The 16,082-nt window shown below is 37.8% G+C and overlaps 2 protein-coding genes across 4 annotated transcripts in view; one reads left to right on the top strand and one right to left on the bottom strand.

Moving 5' to 3' along the window:
• Positions 1–16,082, bottom strand: part of cfap300 (cilia and flagella associated protein 300) — a 38,387-nt gene that overhangs the window by 2,636 nt on the left and 19,669 nt on the right. The window contains exons 3-8 of one of the 3 annotated variants that reach the window (XM_049466713.1): positions 4,575–4,609; positions 4,298–4,379; positions 4,123–4,195; positions 2,948–3,105; positions 2,670–2,842; positions 182–248 (exon numbers count right to left, since the gene is read on the bottom strand). In XM_049466713.1, the coding sequence (XP_049322670.1) occupies positions 182–248; positions 2,670–2,842; positions 2,948–3,105; positions 4,123–4,195; positions 4,298–4,379; positions 4,575–4,582 (561 nt within the window). In that variant the 5' untranslated portion in view covers positions 4,583–4,609. Of the gene's footprint in view, positions 1–181; positions 249–2,669; positions 2,843–2,947; positions 3,106–4,122; positions 4,196–4,297; positions 4,380–4,574; positions 5,129–16,082 lie in introns of those variants that run through there. The other 2 variants (XM_049466714.1, XM_049466712.1) reach the window with 2 other exon arrangements.
• On the top strand, positions 5,868–13,787 carry angptl5 (angiopoietin-like 5). Its single transcript, XM_022676005.2, has 8 exons — positions 5,868–6,128; positions 8,122–8,293; positions 8,442–8,545; positions 8,630–8,723; positions 9,457–9,560; positions 10,795–10,915; positions 11,030–11,215; positions 12,722–13,787. The coding sequence occupies exons 1-8, from the start codon at positions 6,060–6,062 to the stop codon at positions 13,039–13,041; spliced, it is 1,170 nt and encodes a 389-aa protein (XP_022531726.2). The 5' UTR covers positions 5,868–6,059; the 3' UTR covers positions 13,042–13,787.

The following is a 16,082-nucleotide window of genomic DNA, read 5'->3' as shown; positions in this document are numbered from 1 at the left end:
TTATACCACATTATTTGTCACTAAAATAGACCTCAAATATATGTGTCAGTTGTGTGATGTTTAACACAAGTTCACACTTTAACAAGTCAGTCGTGGTTTTGTGTTGACATATAAACTACACCAAACCACTTTAACAAAACTACAATTCAATGGGAGACAAAGAAAGCATGCAGATACCTACATAAGCGAAGACCTTCAATATGGTTGACACGACTCTGATCTCCTTTGTGTCTGAATCCTTCTGAACACTGGGTAATAAAATACACATAAAGTATAAAGTATATATTATGTCTAACTGTACACTAACTGTTTATTATAGATCAATATAAATTGATACAGTATTAATAAAGAGTAACTAAGAAAAATAAGAGATGTGCCCAAAAATTTAAATCATGAAAGAAATACAGAACAGCCACTATGTACTGGAATTTTTGTTGATGAGTCGTTCTCATGGTTCCAGTGGAATTTACTGCAGTAAACCCTGAGTCACTGCAGTAAATCTCTTACTGTGTACCTTTAGTCATGTAAATTGACTAAGGGACTTTTTCAACACACTTAGGTAAGGGAAAAACTTCCCTTATGGTTTATAATTAAGGTGCTTTATGCAACAGGGCAATTACCTTTTTAGGACCTTTCCTACATCGATTTCAATACAGCTTGTGTATCCAATAGCCCTGGGCACCCAACAACCTATCGCTGATGACCCAGCTGATTGGCCCTAATGATTTGGCCACTATGTATATCATTGACCAAAATAAGCAATTTAAAAGTGTTTTGCTTCTTTGGTGAATAGTTTATACATATAAAGATGTATTGCCTCATCTTTATGTATGCATGTTACAAGCTACAAGTGTATATGATACAGAACCATTTTATCTCGGCAGTCAAATAAGTTATTTACTTTAGAGACTCATACATTACATTACATTACATTACATTTGGCAGACGCTTTTGTCCAAAGCGACTTACAATAGTCAAGTACAATGTAAAATAAGTTTAAAGGTAAAACATCTTTGGATAGGGATAAAAGGAGGTCAAAGGGGAATAATAGGAAGGAAATGAGGTTAGAAGTAGTTAGTGTGTTAGAGGTGTTAGGAGAGTAAGTGCTCTTTGAAGAGCTCTGTCTTCAGGAGTTTCTTAAAGATAGCGAGAGATTCTCCTGATCTGGTAGTGGAAGGTAGTTTGTTCCACCATTGGGGAACTCTGTATGAGAACAGTCTGGATTGCTTTGTGTGAATGTTTGGCAAAGCGAGGCGACGTTCATTGGAGGAGCGCAGCGGCCGGGAGGTAGCGTAAGCCTTCAGGAGCGAGTGCAGGTAGGAAGGAGCCTGTTCTGTCATCACCTTGTAGGCGATTGTAAGAGCTTTGAATTTGATGCGAGCATCAACTGGTAGCCAATGGAGCTCAATGAGCAGCGGGGTGACATGTGCCCGTTTTGGCTGGTTGAAGACCAGACGTGCTGCTGCATTCTGAATCATCTGGAGTGGTTTTACTACACAGGCCGGGAGGCCAGTTAGCAGGGCATTGCAGTAGTCGAGGCGTGAGATGACGACCGCTTGCACCAGGAGTTGGGTGGCCTGTTGCGTCAAGAACGGTCTAATTTTTCGGATGTTATAGAGCGCAAAGCGGCAGGACCGAGCAACTGAGGCCACATGGTGCGTGAAGGAGAGTTGGTCATCAACCAGAACACCCAGGTTCCTAGCAACCTTTGTCGGTGAGAGAGAGAGAGAGAGTTGATACTTATAGAGAAGTTGTGTTGAAAAGATGGTTTTGCTGGTATAACCAGAAGTTCAGTCTTTGAGAGATTTAATTGAAGGTGATGCTCCTTCATCCATGAGGATATGTCAGAGAGACACTGCGATATCCGTGCAGAGATTGAGTGATCTTCAGGTGAGAACGACAGGTATAGCTGGGTGTCATCAGCAAAGCAATGGTACGAAAATCCGTGTGAGCGGACAACCTGACCAAGAGAGGTGGTGTATATGGAGAAGAGAAGGGGTCCCAGTACCGAACCTTGGGGAACCCCAGTGGATAAGGAGCGGGCTGAGGACAGCTGTCCTTGCCACGACACCTTGAACGAGCGCCCAGTGAGGACACTTGTTAATTTCAGATCAGTAACAGGAATCAACCCAAATTCTGATGTTTGAAAATAGATATAAAAACTAGACAACTGTAGCAACAAAGGTTTGGAAGACAATAAATGATTGATTTGTAGACAGGAAAATATAGTTTCAGAAGATTCAGGATTCAGTTCTGTGTAAAACTGAAAAAGTATAGGTATTGCTGTTAGGAGTTGTCCCTTAGGGTTTTGACTATAGAAACCCAATCTATCTTCTTTAAGTTTTATTTGCAGCAGCAATTAAGGGTATAAGTGTAAACTGGCTCGAAACCACTGTCCCAAAATATGAATCGTGGATAAAGCGTCTATGGGTGATATATAATATGGAAAAAATAACATATAGCCTGAGACTACAGTTCATTATATTTTGACAGCAGCAGCTAAATATTTTTTACACCAAATACAATTACGAGTTTCAGTAACGTTTCTTATCAAACATCAAACCTTTTTATGTAATGCTTGAATTAAAATCCTGAAGATTTATGTATGTAACATCAGGAAGAAAATTTACAAAATGCCTGCTTAAAAAACTTTTCCACTGCACACTTACCTCACCAAATCTTTATAAATCTTTTTCGCAGCTTCAATGTATGGACTGATAATATCTTCATACTGGCAAAGTTCACCACCCAACACCACGTGTTTAAACAGTCTAAACAGAAACTCCTGGCGGTCACTCCGACTGACCACGTGGTAATTTTCAGACTCCTGCTCCAGCAGCATCTGTCAGTAAACACGAGATCCGAAAGTTTGCACAAGCTTACACAATATTTAAGTATTCGTAATGAGATCACTTTTTAAATTGTTTAAAAAATACTGAATGATTACCATTCTCAACTGATCAAAGTCAGGATGCACCTCATGGAAACATTTAACGATGTGGCCGGAGGGGCGCACGATTCCACTTGAGAGAATTGGATCAAATATGTCTACAGACACTTTAGAACAGGGAACGTCTTCCACGTCCACACGAGTTATATCACTGCCTGTATAAAAAAAGCAAGATAAAGTGTAAATAACATTAAACTGCCTATTAGACTTGATTTACCCCGTAACATGCCTTGACCCGTATACAGGCTACAGGTGGAGGTGATACAAAACCCTTTTTTCTGCAGTAAAATAACTTCTTTACACTCATAAAATTTGAGGGCTCTGAAATCTCCTACAGGACACTTGGAGAAGCTGCCTGTTCACTTTCTCTCTACTCCACTTAATAATTCCACATCAGTAACAGAAATCAACCCAAATTTGGCAGGTTTGAAAATAGACGTAAAAACTAGACAAACATAACAAAACTAAAGGTTTGGAGGAAATTAACTGTTTGAGCCGTATTCTGGAAAATATTAATTTTAAAATGAAGTTCAGAAAAGAGCCAATTTATAATTTTATTCATTATATTTTGACATTAGCAGACTTAATTATTGTTTTTTAGTAATGTTCCTTATCAAACCTGAAATATTTTTACGTAAAGCTTGAATAGAAATCCTACCAATATTTAGTGGTGTAATGTCATGCAGACATTTGACAAAAATCCTGGCCTGTTAAGGGGTTAATTAATCCGGCTTTAGAGCTGGGCAATATGACAATATTTTATTGTGTTGCTGTAATAATATGCTGTAATAAGTAGATCAAGAATATTATCAGTGCTTAAAAACACTGACCAAACTGTACATTTTATTACAGAGAGAGTAAAAAAATCCTATTTAAAAGGATGATATGCAGCAAAAAAAAAAGATAAAAAACAGTGTACTTTTCATGAAAGAGAGTTTTTTAAGATTTGAAGAATACTGTGCCTCTTTAAATAGCCTAATATAATGTTTAAAATAAAAAAACAAATATATATTTATGCACGTACATCACAGTCAGAGCTTTAATACTGTTCATTTCGATACTGGAATTATATTGTGCTGGCCAAAATGAAGATATATTTCATGATATATACATTTGGCCATATCGTTTAGCCCTAGCTAGCTACTTATAAAGCTGTGACAACATTGACATACCCAATGGCTTCCAAACACCAGACGCATCCAGTGTCTTTAAGCTGTTTTTTACACAGGGATCCTGAAAGAAATTCTAAACAAAACAACAGATCAAATCAGGATAGGATAAAAAGATTTAGCCTTAAAATACATATTTATTAAAGCTATAAAAATTAATGAGGAACACTAAACTCACCAGAGCAAAGTCATTCTTCTTATAAGACTGGAACGTCTGGTCAAAGTTAAAGGCCTGTGTGGAAATTCTCCCACACATACCCCTAATAAAACACACAGAGAGTTAAAGACATTCGTAATAAGCCCCTGTCACAATAACTGTTTTGCTCGGTCGAAAGGCAGCATTAGTTAGCTAATCTTACCTAACTAGTTATCTGGGCTTTGTGAAAACTGGTTAGCTAGTAAATACCTTTATAACAATTCTACAGAATTTCTCTGATAACAGGTTATACACTCACCATTTCATCAAGAGTCCTGCTGTATGTGAATCCTGCTGAAATGTAAATGTTTTATCGGGGAGAGCATTAAAAGTGTAGATTTGCTGAAATGCTGGAGTCTCTTCAGCCATCTTTACTGTTGTTAAACAGAACCGTAACCATGGAAACCTAAACACACACTAGGCCAAAACTTCTGTTAGGCCAGCAGAGGGCGCTCATGAGTGAATTGGTTCAAATGGAGCAATTAAGCACTTAAAAATGATGAGTTTCTTTGATTTTACCAAATTGAAAACCTCTGGAATATAATCAAGAGGACGATGGATGATCATAAGCCATCAAACCAAGCTGAACTGCTTACATGTTTGCACCAGGAGTAAAGGCATAAAGTTATCCAAAAGCAGTGTGTAAGACTGGAGGAGGAGAACATGATGCAAGATGCATGAAAACTGTGGGATTCTCCACCAAATATTGATTTCTGAACTCTTTATGACTTTATGAATATGAACTTGTTTTCTTTTTGCATCTTTTTTTTTCAGCCATTTCTAATTTTCTGCATCTAAATAAATGCTCTACATAAAAACAGTTTTATTTGAAATTTTTGGGAGAAATGTTGTCCGTAGTTTATAGAATAAAACCACAATGTTAATTTTACTTGAACATATATCTATAAATAGCAAAACCAGAGAAACTGATTCAGAAACTGAAGTGATCTCTTTATTTTTTTTCCAGAGCTGTATATTGTGATATAAATTTTGGCCAGCACTATCCTGTATTATTAGCACAGATTGTTATACTGGTAGCTGGCAATATAAAGTAAACAAATACTATTACACCCAAACACTCACACACACAGTCATATACACACACACACACGCACACCTGAAATGAATAGGCTTTTACATGTAAATCCATTAGCTACTTTCGCTTACAGTGCAATGTCTGATCCGAGTGTGCTTACGCAGCAGGGCCGAGTAATGCCCAGCAGATGTGTTCCCAGAAGACCGAAGACCACCAAATCTGAAACCCGAGTGGCCATGACCAGTAGCATTTTTAACACTCTGCAAACGGGTCATACAAAAAGCAACGTCCACATTTACTAGAACCCCTGTATAATGTTGCTTGTATAAGGCCAGGTAGGTCCCTGCTGTGTTTGTGGAAGGAATGCTTTGACGTATGCGGCTCTCGTGCCCTGCTGCTTCCCACCTCCCTCACCACAGAGAGGAGTGTCACATTTCCCCTCCACCATCTGGTTTTAATAGCCCGTACAGGATGTCGTCAAAGTGCAATAAAACAACAGTGGTTTACAATTAATATTGTATAGTCGTGGACAAGTCCTGCTCTCTTTGTTGTGGTTTGGACAGCAGCAGCAGCAGCAGCACACTCTGCCTGTTGTACCGCAGCCAAGGAGGCAGTCCTAGATCATAAGACTCCTCTGTTTCTGCTCATCTCACTGAAAAGAACTGCATCTTCATGCTCCTACTCAACTACGTAAACTGAGTAACTGACATGATTTGGATCACTTTGTTTTGGCTTCATATTCTCCCAAATCTGCTTGCATTGCCAAACATAACTCAGGTAAGTGTTTGTTTTACACTTTGTAAAATATATATACATATTTTTTCTTTTTAAACTACTTATGATATGTCTTTTCCATGATCTTTAAATTGCAGCTGCTCATTTTACTAACAGTTTGCATGTATTTTACATCAGATTTTACAGTTCTACGTTGGACATTGTCTTTTTTATGGCTCATTGCCATTTTCAGCATGTGATAAAGCCTCCTGAGCATGCTCAGAAGAAAAATAGCCTCAAGGACGTCTGGAAGTCTGCTTCATGCATACTAGAAATTTCAGAATGTCCTCACTGTAGTTTTGGACTATCATTAATATATTTTTTTGTCTTTATCTAATAAAAAAACAATTTATGGCAATATATGTAACTGACATTAATACAATTAATGCAATATTTTGTCCAGTAGTCAAACTATTTTGAAAAAAAAAATGACATTGCAACATTTCTATCTCATATATTGCAATGTTAATTATATTAAATAAAGTTAATTTCACCAGCAGTAACCAGACGTCAATGATCCAACATGTTGTGATATTAATAAAGCAGCCTCTGTATCTAAGGTTTAAATAAAAGAAATGATATTGGGCTTATATAATCTGTCTGGTAGATATTTCAGAGGAATATAGAAGAGAATGAATTTTGTACCAATAAGCAAAACAGTTATGTTTTAAAGGGTAAATAACCCCCCTGATTTTACATGACGCCAATTACAAAAAAATGGGTGATGTATGGGTTTAGGGGTGGGGCATAAGGGAGAGCTGATTGGGTTGAGCAGTACTGTATGCCTCTGACAGCGTTGAGACGCAGATGATTGGACATCATCAGGGGGGCAGTTTTATTTATAGACTGATTTGCATATTGTACACAGAGACATCATCCTTTCCTATAGCACAATTGAACCTGTAAGGGTGCTGCAGAGTACTGCAAATTACAACAATAAAAGCATTTTTTAAAGCTTAGAAAAGGTTTTTGTATTATTTAGTCTTTGGCACATAATATATGGACTTGCAGTCATTAAAAGTGTAATAATATTTCTAATTCTATTGTCTAATACAATTCAATTAATAATTAATACATTTTATAATTTTTTATTTTTCCCATTTTCTTCCCAATTTACACAGCCAATTACCCAACCCACATATTAGGACTCCCCCTATCAAAAGTATTGCCTCAACACATGTTGAACACTAACACATGCTTCCTCCGATACATGTAGCCAGCCACCGCTTCTTTTCGAGCTGCTGCTGATGCAGCATTGCCGAGCAGCACAGCGGCTCGGTTCCGGTACATCAGCTCACAGATGCCCTGTGCTGTGGACATCACCCTTTAGTGATGTGGGGAGAGAGCGCCATCTACCCACCCGGAGGGAGCAGGGCCAATTTTGCTCCCTCTGAACACCGGCAGCTTGATGGCAAAGCTGCATGAGCTGGGGTTCAAACCTGCGACCTCCCGCTCATAGTGGCAGCACTTTAGACCTGATTAATACATTTTGTTAAGAAAATAAATAAATAAAAGATACTGATGTCATTATGCATTATTAACACTGACCCAGCCACACATTTAATTACAGGGAGTGGACAAATTCTGTTAAACTGGTTAATGTGCAGCAAAATGCTGTTAAAACACCACAGGTGAAGGCTTTTATACTGCTCATATCGATAAGAAAATAACACAGAATTGACTGAAATTAAGAATTGTGATAACTTATCATATGTTTTCTCTCACTAATGATGATGAACAAAGGCTAATGAGCCCCTATATAGAACTTGTGTAAAATTCCCAACAATACAAAACCGAAAAAGGTTAATACATTTAAATGCATTTTTGAATAAAACCCTTATTTAAGTTATAAGTTTTATATAAGTTATTCAAATAATTTGCATGTATCACGTATCAAATATTAAGCAAATTGTAAAAAATTGTGCAGTTTAAACAAATTACCAGACACGGGTGGTGTAAATGTAATGGAAAAACCATTACATTTCTTTTTAAACAGGACATAAACAACAGCCCACTCAGTGAACCTGTGACGTTATCTGAGACCTTTGAAGATGTGTCTCTCAGAAGCCACAAGGACCAGCCTGGCAGAGATCCAGGCAAAGAGAAGTGCACGGTACCGTGCGAGATGACGGCGAAACTCATGCGGGATGAGAAGCATTCTTTCTGCAGTATGTATTTCACCAAAAAACCCTTATTCACATACTTGTTTCATATTTTCAGGACTAGTAATGGTGTCTCGCAGGAGATTTGGATATTTCCTGCAATGGAATGTAAATTGGTCCATAAATCGGTCTCTGAATTCTCTGTGCCACTCAGATAACCTCCAGCACGCCATGACAACATACGCCAGAGGTACGAGAAAGCTGATCAGAGATCTAATAGATGAACAGCAGAAGACTCTGGAATTCCTCACCAGCCAGGTATAAACATCTCAGTCTCAGCCTGAAAAATTTCCTCTGCATTCCTGCACACATTCGCCTGACTGTTTTTCTTCCTTCTCTAAGGTAATGGAACTTATGACCAAAGTCCACGCTCTCAGCTCAGAGGTGCAGAGAAGCAACAGTGAGATGTTTGCTTTGAAGCCCCTCCATGCGCATGGTAAACTAATGACTATTCCTGTAGAAGATGTAATAAAACTGTAAATCATATCTAGAGTCCTTAAAGCAGAGGTCCTTAAGATTTTTTTCTTTTAGATTGAAAACAGTGATGTTCCTGAGTGCTGAGAGGGAAAGTATTAGAGTAAATGGCATCAGTGTGTTTCTGCTACCATTCCTGCAAAGCCACATATATTAATTATTTTAATTACTGTTTATAATAGCTTTTTCTTGTTACCTGAACAACCATAGGGCTGCTAATAGTGCTGAAACAAGAGCAACAGCAAACATAGATATATCAGAACTGCACAAAAAAGCAAACAATTATAACTGAGCAGAGCTGCTAAGACAAAAAAGAGTGAATCCTCACTAAAATCACCAGTTTCATCTGTTTTAAATATAGATTGCACCAGAAGGCCAATTTAAAAGTACTTTTTAGCATGAATGAAAGAAGTTACACTTATATAACACTTTACACACAACAATTTTACATTCAGCACTCATCCACATACCAATGACAAGTGGCAGCCAATCACAGACAGCGTATTCCCAACCGGAAACAACTGTCACAACTAAAGTGTGACCACTTTTGAGGGCCTCAAAATCATTAGTAGAACATAACATAACCTAGTCATAAATATCAAAATTTTGTTTTAAAAATACATTATTTAAAGATCGCCAGTGTGTTATGAAACATCTTTGTTGTTTGCTTTTAAATAAATCTCTTCTATTCACAGGCAAAGACTGCAGCGACATCAAGGAGACACTAGGGGCAGTAGCTCCAAAAATACCCAGTGGGATTTACATTATAAACCCTGACAATTCTGAACTATTATTTGAGGTAAAAAATCACTTTAAAAAACTTAAGAAATTACATTGTAGCATCTACTCATAATTAATTCATATCCTATCCTGAGGTGCACTATGAAATATTTGTTGTCTTTTTATGGATCCTAAAAACTGACCCTAAAAAGTATTTGTATGTGCAGTTAGTATATTTGAAACAAATTTACTTGACTTTTTATAAACTTGAAATATCTAATAGTGTAATTCATACCTTTGTATTTTGACAATGCTTTTTGAGTTCTGAACTTGTGAAGAAAGTGAAGAAATACATAAAAAAAAAATCTGATTTAAAGAAATCAGATACATAAATGTTAGATCCATCAATTCAAATCTTTCTATTAGATGTTTCACCTGAGTTTTAAATCAAATACTTTTAAAATGTATGAATCTTTAACAGCATTGTTCACCACCTCCAAGTTTAAAACCCATTCAATATATCAAGTTTATTCAAAAGTCAGGTATATTTAATTTAAATATACCAAATGTAGATTGAATATTTTAGCTCTAAAGCTCTATAGCTTTTGACCAGCATGTCCATCATGACCTTGTTGATTGTCCAGGCTGTCAAATTTATTTACCAGCATGACCACGCTGTTCCACCTGTATTACCAGCTTAACCTGTTAACTGGTTAACAAGACTAACTAGACCTTTCAAGTCAGTTGGTCAGTTTGATATAGCAGCTAATCCATCAAACATAAATAAATGCTAATCAGAATAGGGTATATTTTACCCTGAATGACCATCTTAGACCAGCCAAAACCTGGTACATTGTTAAAAATCTGTTAACAGGGTTGCCAAAAATAAACTGTTGGAAAAGAGTAATTTTCTGTAAGATGCAAAATGATAATTCACAGTTTGTCACATTTTAAACGAAATACAAATCCAATGCACAGTATATATGCACAGTAACAGGCAGTTTTTGTATTTTATTATATATTTTTTTTAAATATAAGTTAAAATAAGTTAAAAGCTATTAAAACGCTGGCAATTTATGTATTCCACCTATTCTGAGTTTATTTTGTCCCTGTTTACAGAAAACAAATTAACAGAGAAATACTGTAACATCTTACTAAAAAAAGAACTGTACAAATATATCAAAAGCTGATATTGAGCTGCATTTTTCAACAGTGTAATATGAGGCATGGCAGTGTTAGAATGTGTATGACCAGTTTAATGTGAGAGAAGTTTCCCAGAGTCCCAGACCTTCATCTCTGACCCCCTGATTCAGGTGTTCTGTGAGATGGATTACATGGAAGGCGGCTGGACTGTAATACAGAGACGGACAGACGGCTTCACAGACTTTAAGCACTCCTGGACAAACTATCTTGATGGATTTGGCCACTTACCAGGTTAGTAGCTCTGTAGCCTTTATCTTTAAGCCTTGTTCAAGGCCTGCACTCTACTATGTGTAAATACTGTCGTAAGAAATAAATCCACGTCTGGTTCCTCTGTGTTTACTGAAGGAGAACACTGGCTGGGTTTAAGGAAGGTCTTCAGCATCGTCAGTCAGAAGAACACGCGTTTCCAGATGCACATTTCACTGGTCTCTCAAGACGACTCCACTGCGTTCGCCTCCTACGACAACTTCTGGCTTGAAGATGAAAGCAAATTTTTTGCAATACACCTCGGCAGATATGCTGGTAGTGCAGGTAAGAACATTAATATCTGTCTGTTCTGGACTGGAAACAATGTGGCTTAGGAATAGAGTTCTCATGGTAAATTAAATTATGTGCTTGACTATACACATTAATGTAGTAAATATGTAATTTATAAAGTAAAACTGATTTGGGTCCCTATACATGCTCAGTTCTATTAAAATTCATGTGGTCCAGGTAGAGTTAAAGCCAATTTATACTTCTGCATCAAACCAATGCATAGCCTATGCATCGCCATGTACTAGAGCTTACATTCTCTGCCTGAACCCGACTCGACCCGAACTACTGCACTAAAGCTACATGTTTAAAATAAAAAAAAATATTTGTTCAGAAAGTGTTCTTAAACATAATTATATTACAGTAGACAGGGAGATCAGTTCTTAATAAACATTGTTCTGGAATAATAGGTATATGCTTCTTCAGTGTTGCAATGTTAATTAACATCATTCTGCACAGATTTCACTCATTCAAACAGCCCGAAAATGTTTTTAAAAAGCTCAGTTTTAATGCTTTACTTACTTGCACCTCCCTATAAATGTAACTATGCATCATGCAACACGGACAGTCGCAATGGTGATTGGTGCGACGGCCCTCGCGTTCCCGCCCACACATTGCTGCCTTATAAGTATAAATGCACTTCACTGCATAGCGCACTGTCACTGGATACAGGTAAGTATAAGGATACAGGCTTAATGCACTGCTATGTTCCAAGGATCCTGGATAATGCTGCTCGCCATTAGCAACCAGAGTCTGAGAAAGCACAATTGGCAGTGCTCTCACAAGATTGGGTAGATGGTGCCTTCTCCTCACATCACTTCCAAGGTGATGGTTTCAGCACAGGCTTCTGCTGGCTGATGTACTGAACGTGGGTTGGTGCACTTTTCTCCCAAGTGCACTGACTATCCAATTACGCTACATATACATAACCAGCAGTTCGGTAAAGAAGGGGGTGGTTGACGTCACATGTATTGGAGGAGGCATGTGCTAGTCTTCACCCTTCTAGTGTTTGGGGCAATACTAGTGATAGGGGGAATCCTAAGGAGTGTACACTATTTTGAGGCGGATATGCCTAGCATCATACAGCCCTGCCAAAATGCCTGAATTTATGTGGTTGCTGATGGTGTATGACACACTGTTTTCTTTACAAAATGAGCAAAAGCATATATAAAAGGGAAGCTTTTGGCTGCTACTACTGTTCATAGCTGAACCATGTTTAACATTATGTCATACAGTGTCAGAAAACACATAAATCTGTTGATTTGATGTGATTTCCATATGAGACAACAAAGTGTTTTAGACCCTAGGCAGTTTTTTTATTTTTTAGCAGTTTTTCACTGCTAATTGGTGGGGTGTAAAGCTTTCATAGCTTGTTAGCTTTTATTGGAGTCTTAGCCTGGCTGAAGGCTATATTTGGAATAATGGGAACTTTGAGTACAGCAAGTTAGACATTTTTTTGCCAGACTGTTCCTATGAATAAAGTACAAAAATTCTTTCCTCCAGGTGACGCCTTTAGGGGATACGACCAAGAGCAGAATCAGGACACAGCACCTTTCAGCACCTCTGACATGGATAATGATGGCTGTGTCCCATTCTGCACTTTTAACGAGACAGCTGTGGAGAGCTGCAGCGTGCATCACAATAACACAGGCTGGTGGTTTAACCAGTGTGGCAGAGCAAACCTTAATGGCTCCCCTCTGGACCAGGATCGCTCTACTCAGCCACACATGCGCTGGGACACATGGACTAAGAACGGGCAGCCGGTCAGCATCAAGTCAGTGACGATGAAGATCAGGAGAGTCGATGGGTCCAACCTAAAATAAGCTTTATGAGCTTTAGGTAATGGGATCCCAGCCAACATGATCATGTGATTTTAGGCTGGAATGTGCTTTAAGTGGGTTTGTATATATGTTTGTAAAGGGACCAATCATCAAAGCCTGCCTTAATCTTATATACAGTAGGTCCCAGCTATGCCCCATGTGCAGTGTGTACAACCTAGATGGGATGCATGTTTTGCCTGTTACTGACATTCATATTTGGGGCTAAATTGGAGCCTATGGACAAACATTTTGGGCACTGTCACTATAATCAGAGGATCGCTGGTTCGAATCCTGAATCAAGCTGCCTTTCCATCAGCAGCCGGAGTCTGAGAGAGAGAGCACAATTGGCCATGCTCTTTCTGGGTGGGTAAATGGCGCCCTTTTTTCCCCTCATCATTCCTAGTATAATGTTGGTCAGCACAGGCATCTGATAGCTGATGTATCAGAGCTGTGGGCACTTTCCTCCAAGTGTACTGGCTACCCAATGATGCTACTACATCAGTGGCAATTAAAAAAAGTGGTTGTCCTAATGAGTGGGTTGGGTACAGTAATTGACCTTTCAAAATGGGGAATAAAACTGGAATAAAATTAGAAATACATGGGCATGTTCTCTGGGATGGTATTTTTTTAGGTTGGTGGAATAGTTTACTAATAGTTAGTCAAAATGCACTTTTTATCATGATATTCTGTGGAAATAAACATGGCGGGCTCAACAAACTGGTGTTTAAATGAAATTCTTTGAAACTAAATATTGGTGTCTACTTTGTCACTTCTTTTGATGGCTGATTTGCAGTGTTGATGAAAACATCAGCATTAGCCAGTTCTAGGCTTTTCACTGTTATGAATAAAGGCTGATTTGTTTAAACTGGATAATTCAGTTTGGTCCAAAAAGTACCAGAGCTGATTATTGCTGTTTGTGTTGGATGATGGAGAGCTAATGTTAGTACTCTTTCACCGAAATTCCATTTTGAACTGTTACACGAGTCTGCTGTGCCTGATTATCTGTCTGGAAAGACAATTTGTGCAGTACAAAACGAGCCGTCTCAGCATTTCATTATTCCCACAGTTGGGAATAAACAAAAATGATAAGAACGAAGAGATAAGGGCTTTAGTTTGGGCTCTAAAGTCGAAGCAGAGCTCATCAAGCACCTTGAAGTAGGTGATAATAAGACACATCGTGCTGATGTGGGTGGCCAACGAGTTGCACTAATCCATTAGCATGACATTCATCTTTAACACACTTGAAAGGATCTACATAGTGTGTGGGCTTCTATTAGCATCACTGTCCTAATGTAAACACATCAGTTGTTATGTGTATATGTTATACCATCTGTACTGTGTCTATTTAGAGCAGCGAGTCCATTTTGTCCTTTCAGAGACTAAACAAAACGTCAAAGTTTTGGTGAAGCACTACATGAACAGGGTTTTGCTTGCTGCTTGACTGGCAGCATGGAAGGGCAAACTGACATGAAAGCTGGGTCCGCAAATGCCACACAGACTGCAGGATAATATACAACATATAACATACTGTATCAAAGTGTATTGCAGAGAATCAAACTGTTTTGTGTATTATTGTTGTGTATAATGTTAGCTATTTATGTTTTTTTTTACTGTAGTGTTAAATTGGTGGTAAATTAGGGGTTATTTATTAGCATATGCCTATAGATTTAAAATCAGGACTGTATCAAATATTACAAATTCTCACTTCTAAAAATCTCATGTTGCCCAAAAAGAAAGCAGTTAGGCAGTTGTGCCACTCTGTGCTGTAAAAGTACATAATCTAAAACAGGGGTTCTCGACTGGTCTCAGCCTGGGACCCACATTTTCTTATGTTCATTAAGTCGCGTCCCAGTTTTGTGGAATACAAAGCAAACAAATTTATTTTTGAAAAATAGCCTTCAACCCATTTAAACATAAATATGCATGCACAGTAAATTTTAAGAGCAATTTAGTTTAGAAACTGAGGAGGAACAAGACAACTACATGTATAAAAGTTACAACAGTAAAATGAATGATCAAAACTGCACAAAATAAATAAGGCCACAAAATTAGATATTTCACTTCTCTGCTTATCTCTGGATTCATAGTATAATAGTAAGAAACTCTCTCTGTCTCTCCCCCCCACCCACCCAAAAAAAAAAAGGCGAGTACAAAATCAGATAAGCATTATTTTAATTTGTTTTTCAAATGTATTTATTTTTTACAAGCTGCCAGTGATCTGCCCCGAACCCTCCAGTTGATCTAAAGAACATTGTTCTGAGGAAATGTTATCTTATTCCACCATACTCATTTTCAAAAGTTTGTTTTCTCTGCCTTTGTATTAGAATATCCAGTAATTTCATATTAAATGGTTTATGGTCATAGCTATGCTAACCCAATATTACAACAGGCTATTTAGCATAGAACATGGTTAACTATGAAAGAAGGTCTTTTAATGTAGACAAAATATTTATACAATTTTATTAGAAATTATATCTGAAATAACAAGTAATTGATTTGAAATAAAAGTCTTCCGTCATTGGCCCTGGCCTTGCATTTGGACCCTTAAAGATCCTGCGATTAGATGTGATAAGAGGCCTTTTTTAAAGCCAGATTGCTGATTGGTCACAGTAAGGTAAAGTAGCATTGAAGCCTCCTGGCAGAACTACTGAGCGGTCATACATTAAACAAAATAAAACTATTAAGGAGTCATAGCAGAGGATCAACATGTATGGTTGAAAGCAATAAGTTTAAAGCATCCACTCAATCCATCCATCTGCTGTTACCATTTTGTGAGGGGAAACACTTTTGGATTTGCTCCCATTTTTTATGAGCTTAACTCAAAGATTTAAGACTTTTCCTATGTACACAAAAGCCCTCAAATTTTCTCTCAAATTTTGCTCACAACTGAATCTAAATCTGTGTTAGTGAGCAGTTCTCCTTTGCTGGGATAAGCCATTTACCAGTCACAGGTGTGGCATATCAAGATGCTGATTATACACAGTGATTATTACACAGGTGTACCTTGGGCTGGCCACAATGAAAGGCCCTGTAAAATGTGCAGT

The sequence above is a fragment of the Astyanax mexicanus genome, chromosome 17 (genome assembly GCF_023375975.1).
Source record: "Astyanax mexicanus isolate ESR-SI-001 chromosome 17, AstMex3_surface, whole genome shotgun sequence".
In the NCBI taxonomy this organism is placed as follows: Eukaryota; Metazoa; Chordata; class Actinopteri; order Characiformes; family Acestrorhamphidae; genus Astyanax; species Astyanax mexicanus.
This window is presented reverse-complemented; position numbering and strand designations above follow the sequence as displayed.

Coding starts and splice junctions, on each gene's coding strand:
- angptl5 (XM_022676005.2), top strand. CDS start 6,060: ATGATTTGGATCACTTTGTTTTGGCTTCATATTCTCCCAAATCTGCTT. Junction 8,294..8,441: donor TGAGAAGCATTCTTTCTGCA/GTATGTATTTCA, acceptor TGTGCCACTCAG/ATAACCTCCAGCACGCCATG. Junction 8,546..8,629: donor TGGAATTCCTCACCAGCCAG/GTATAAACATCT, acceptor TCCTTCTCTAAG/GTAATGGAACTTATGACCAA.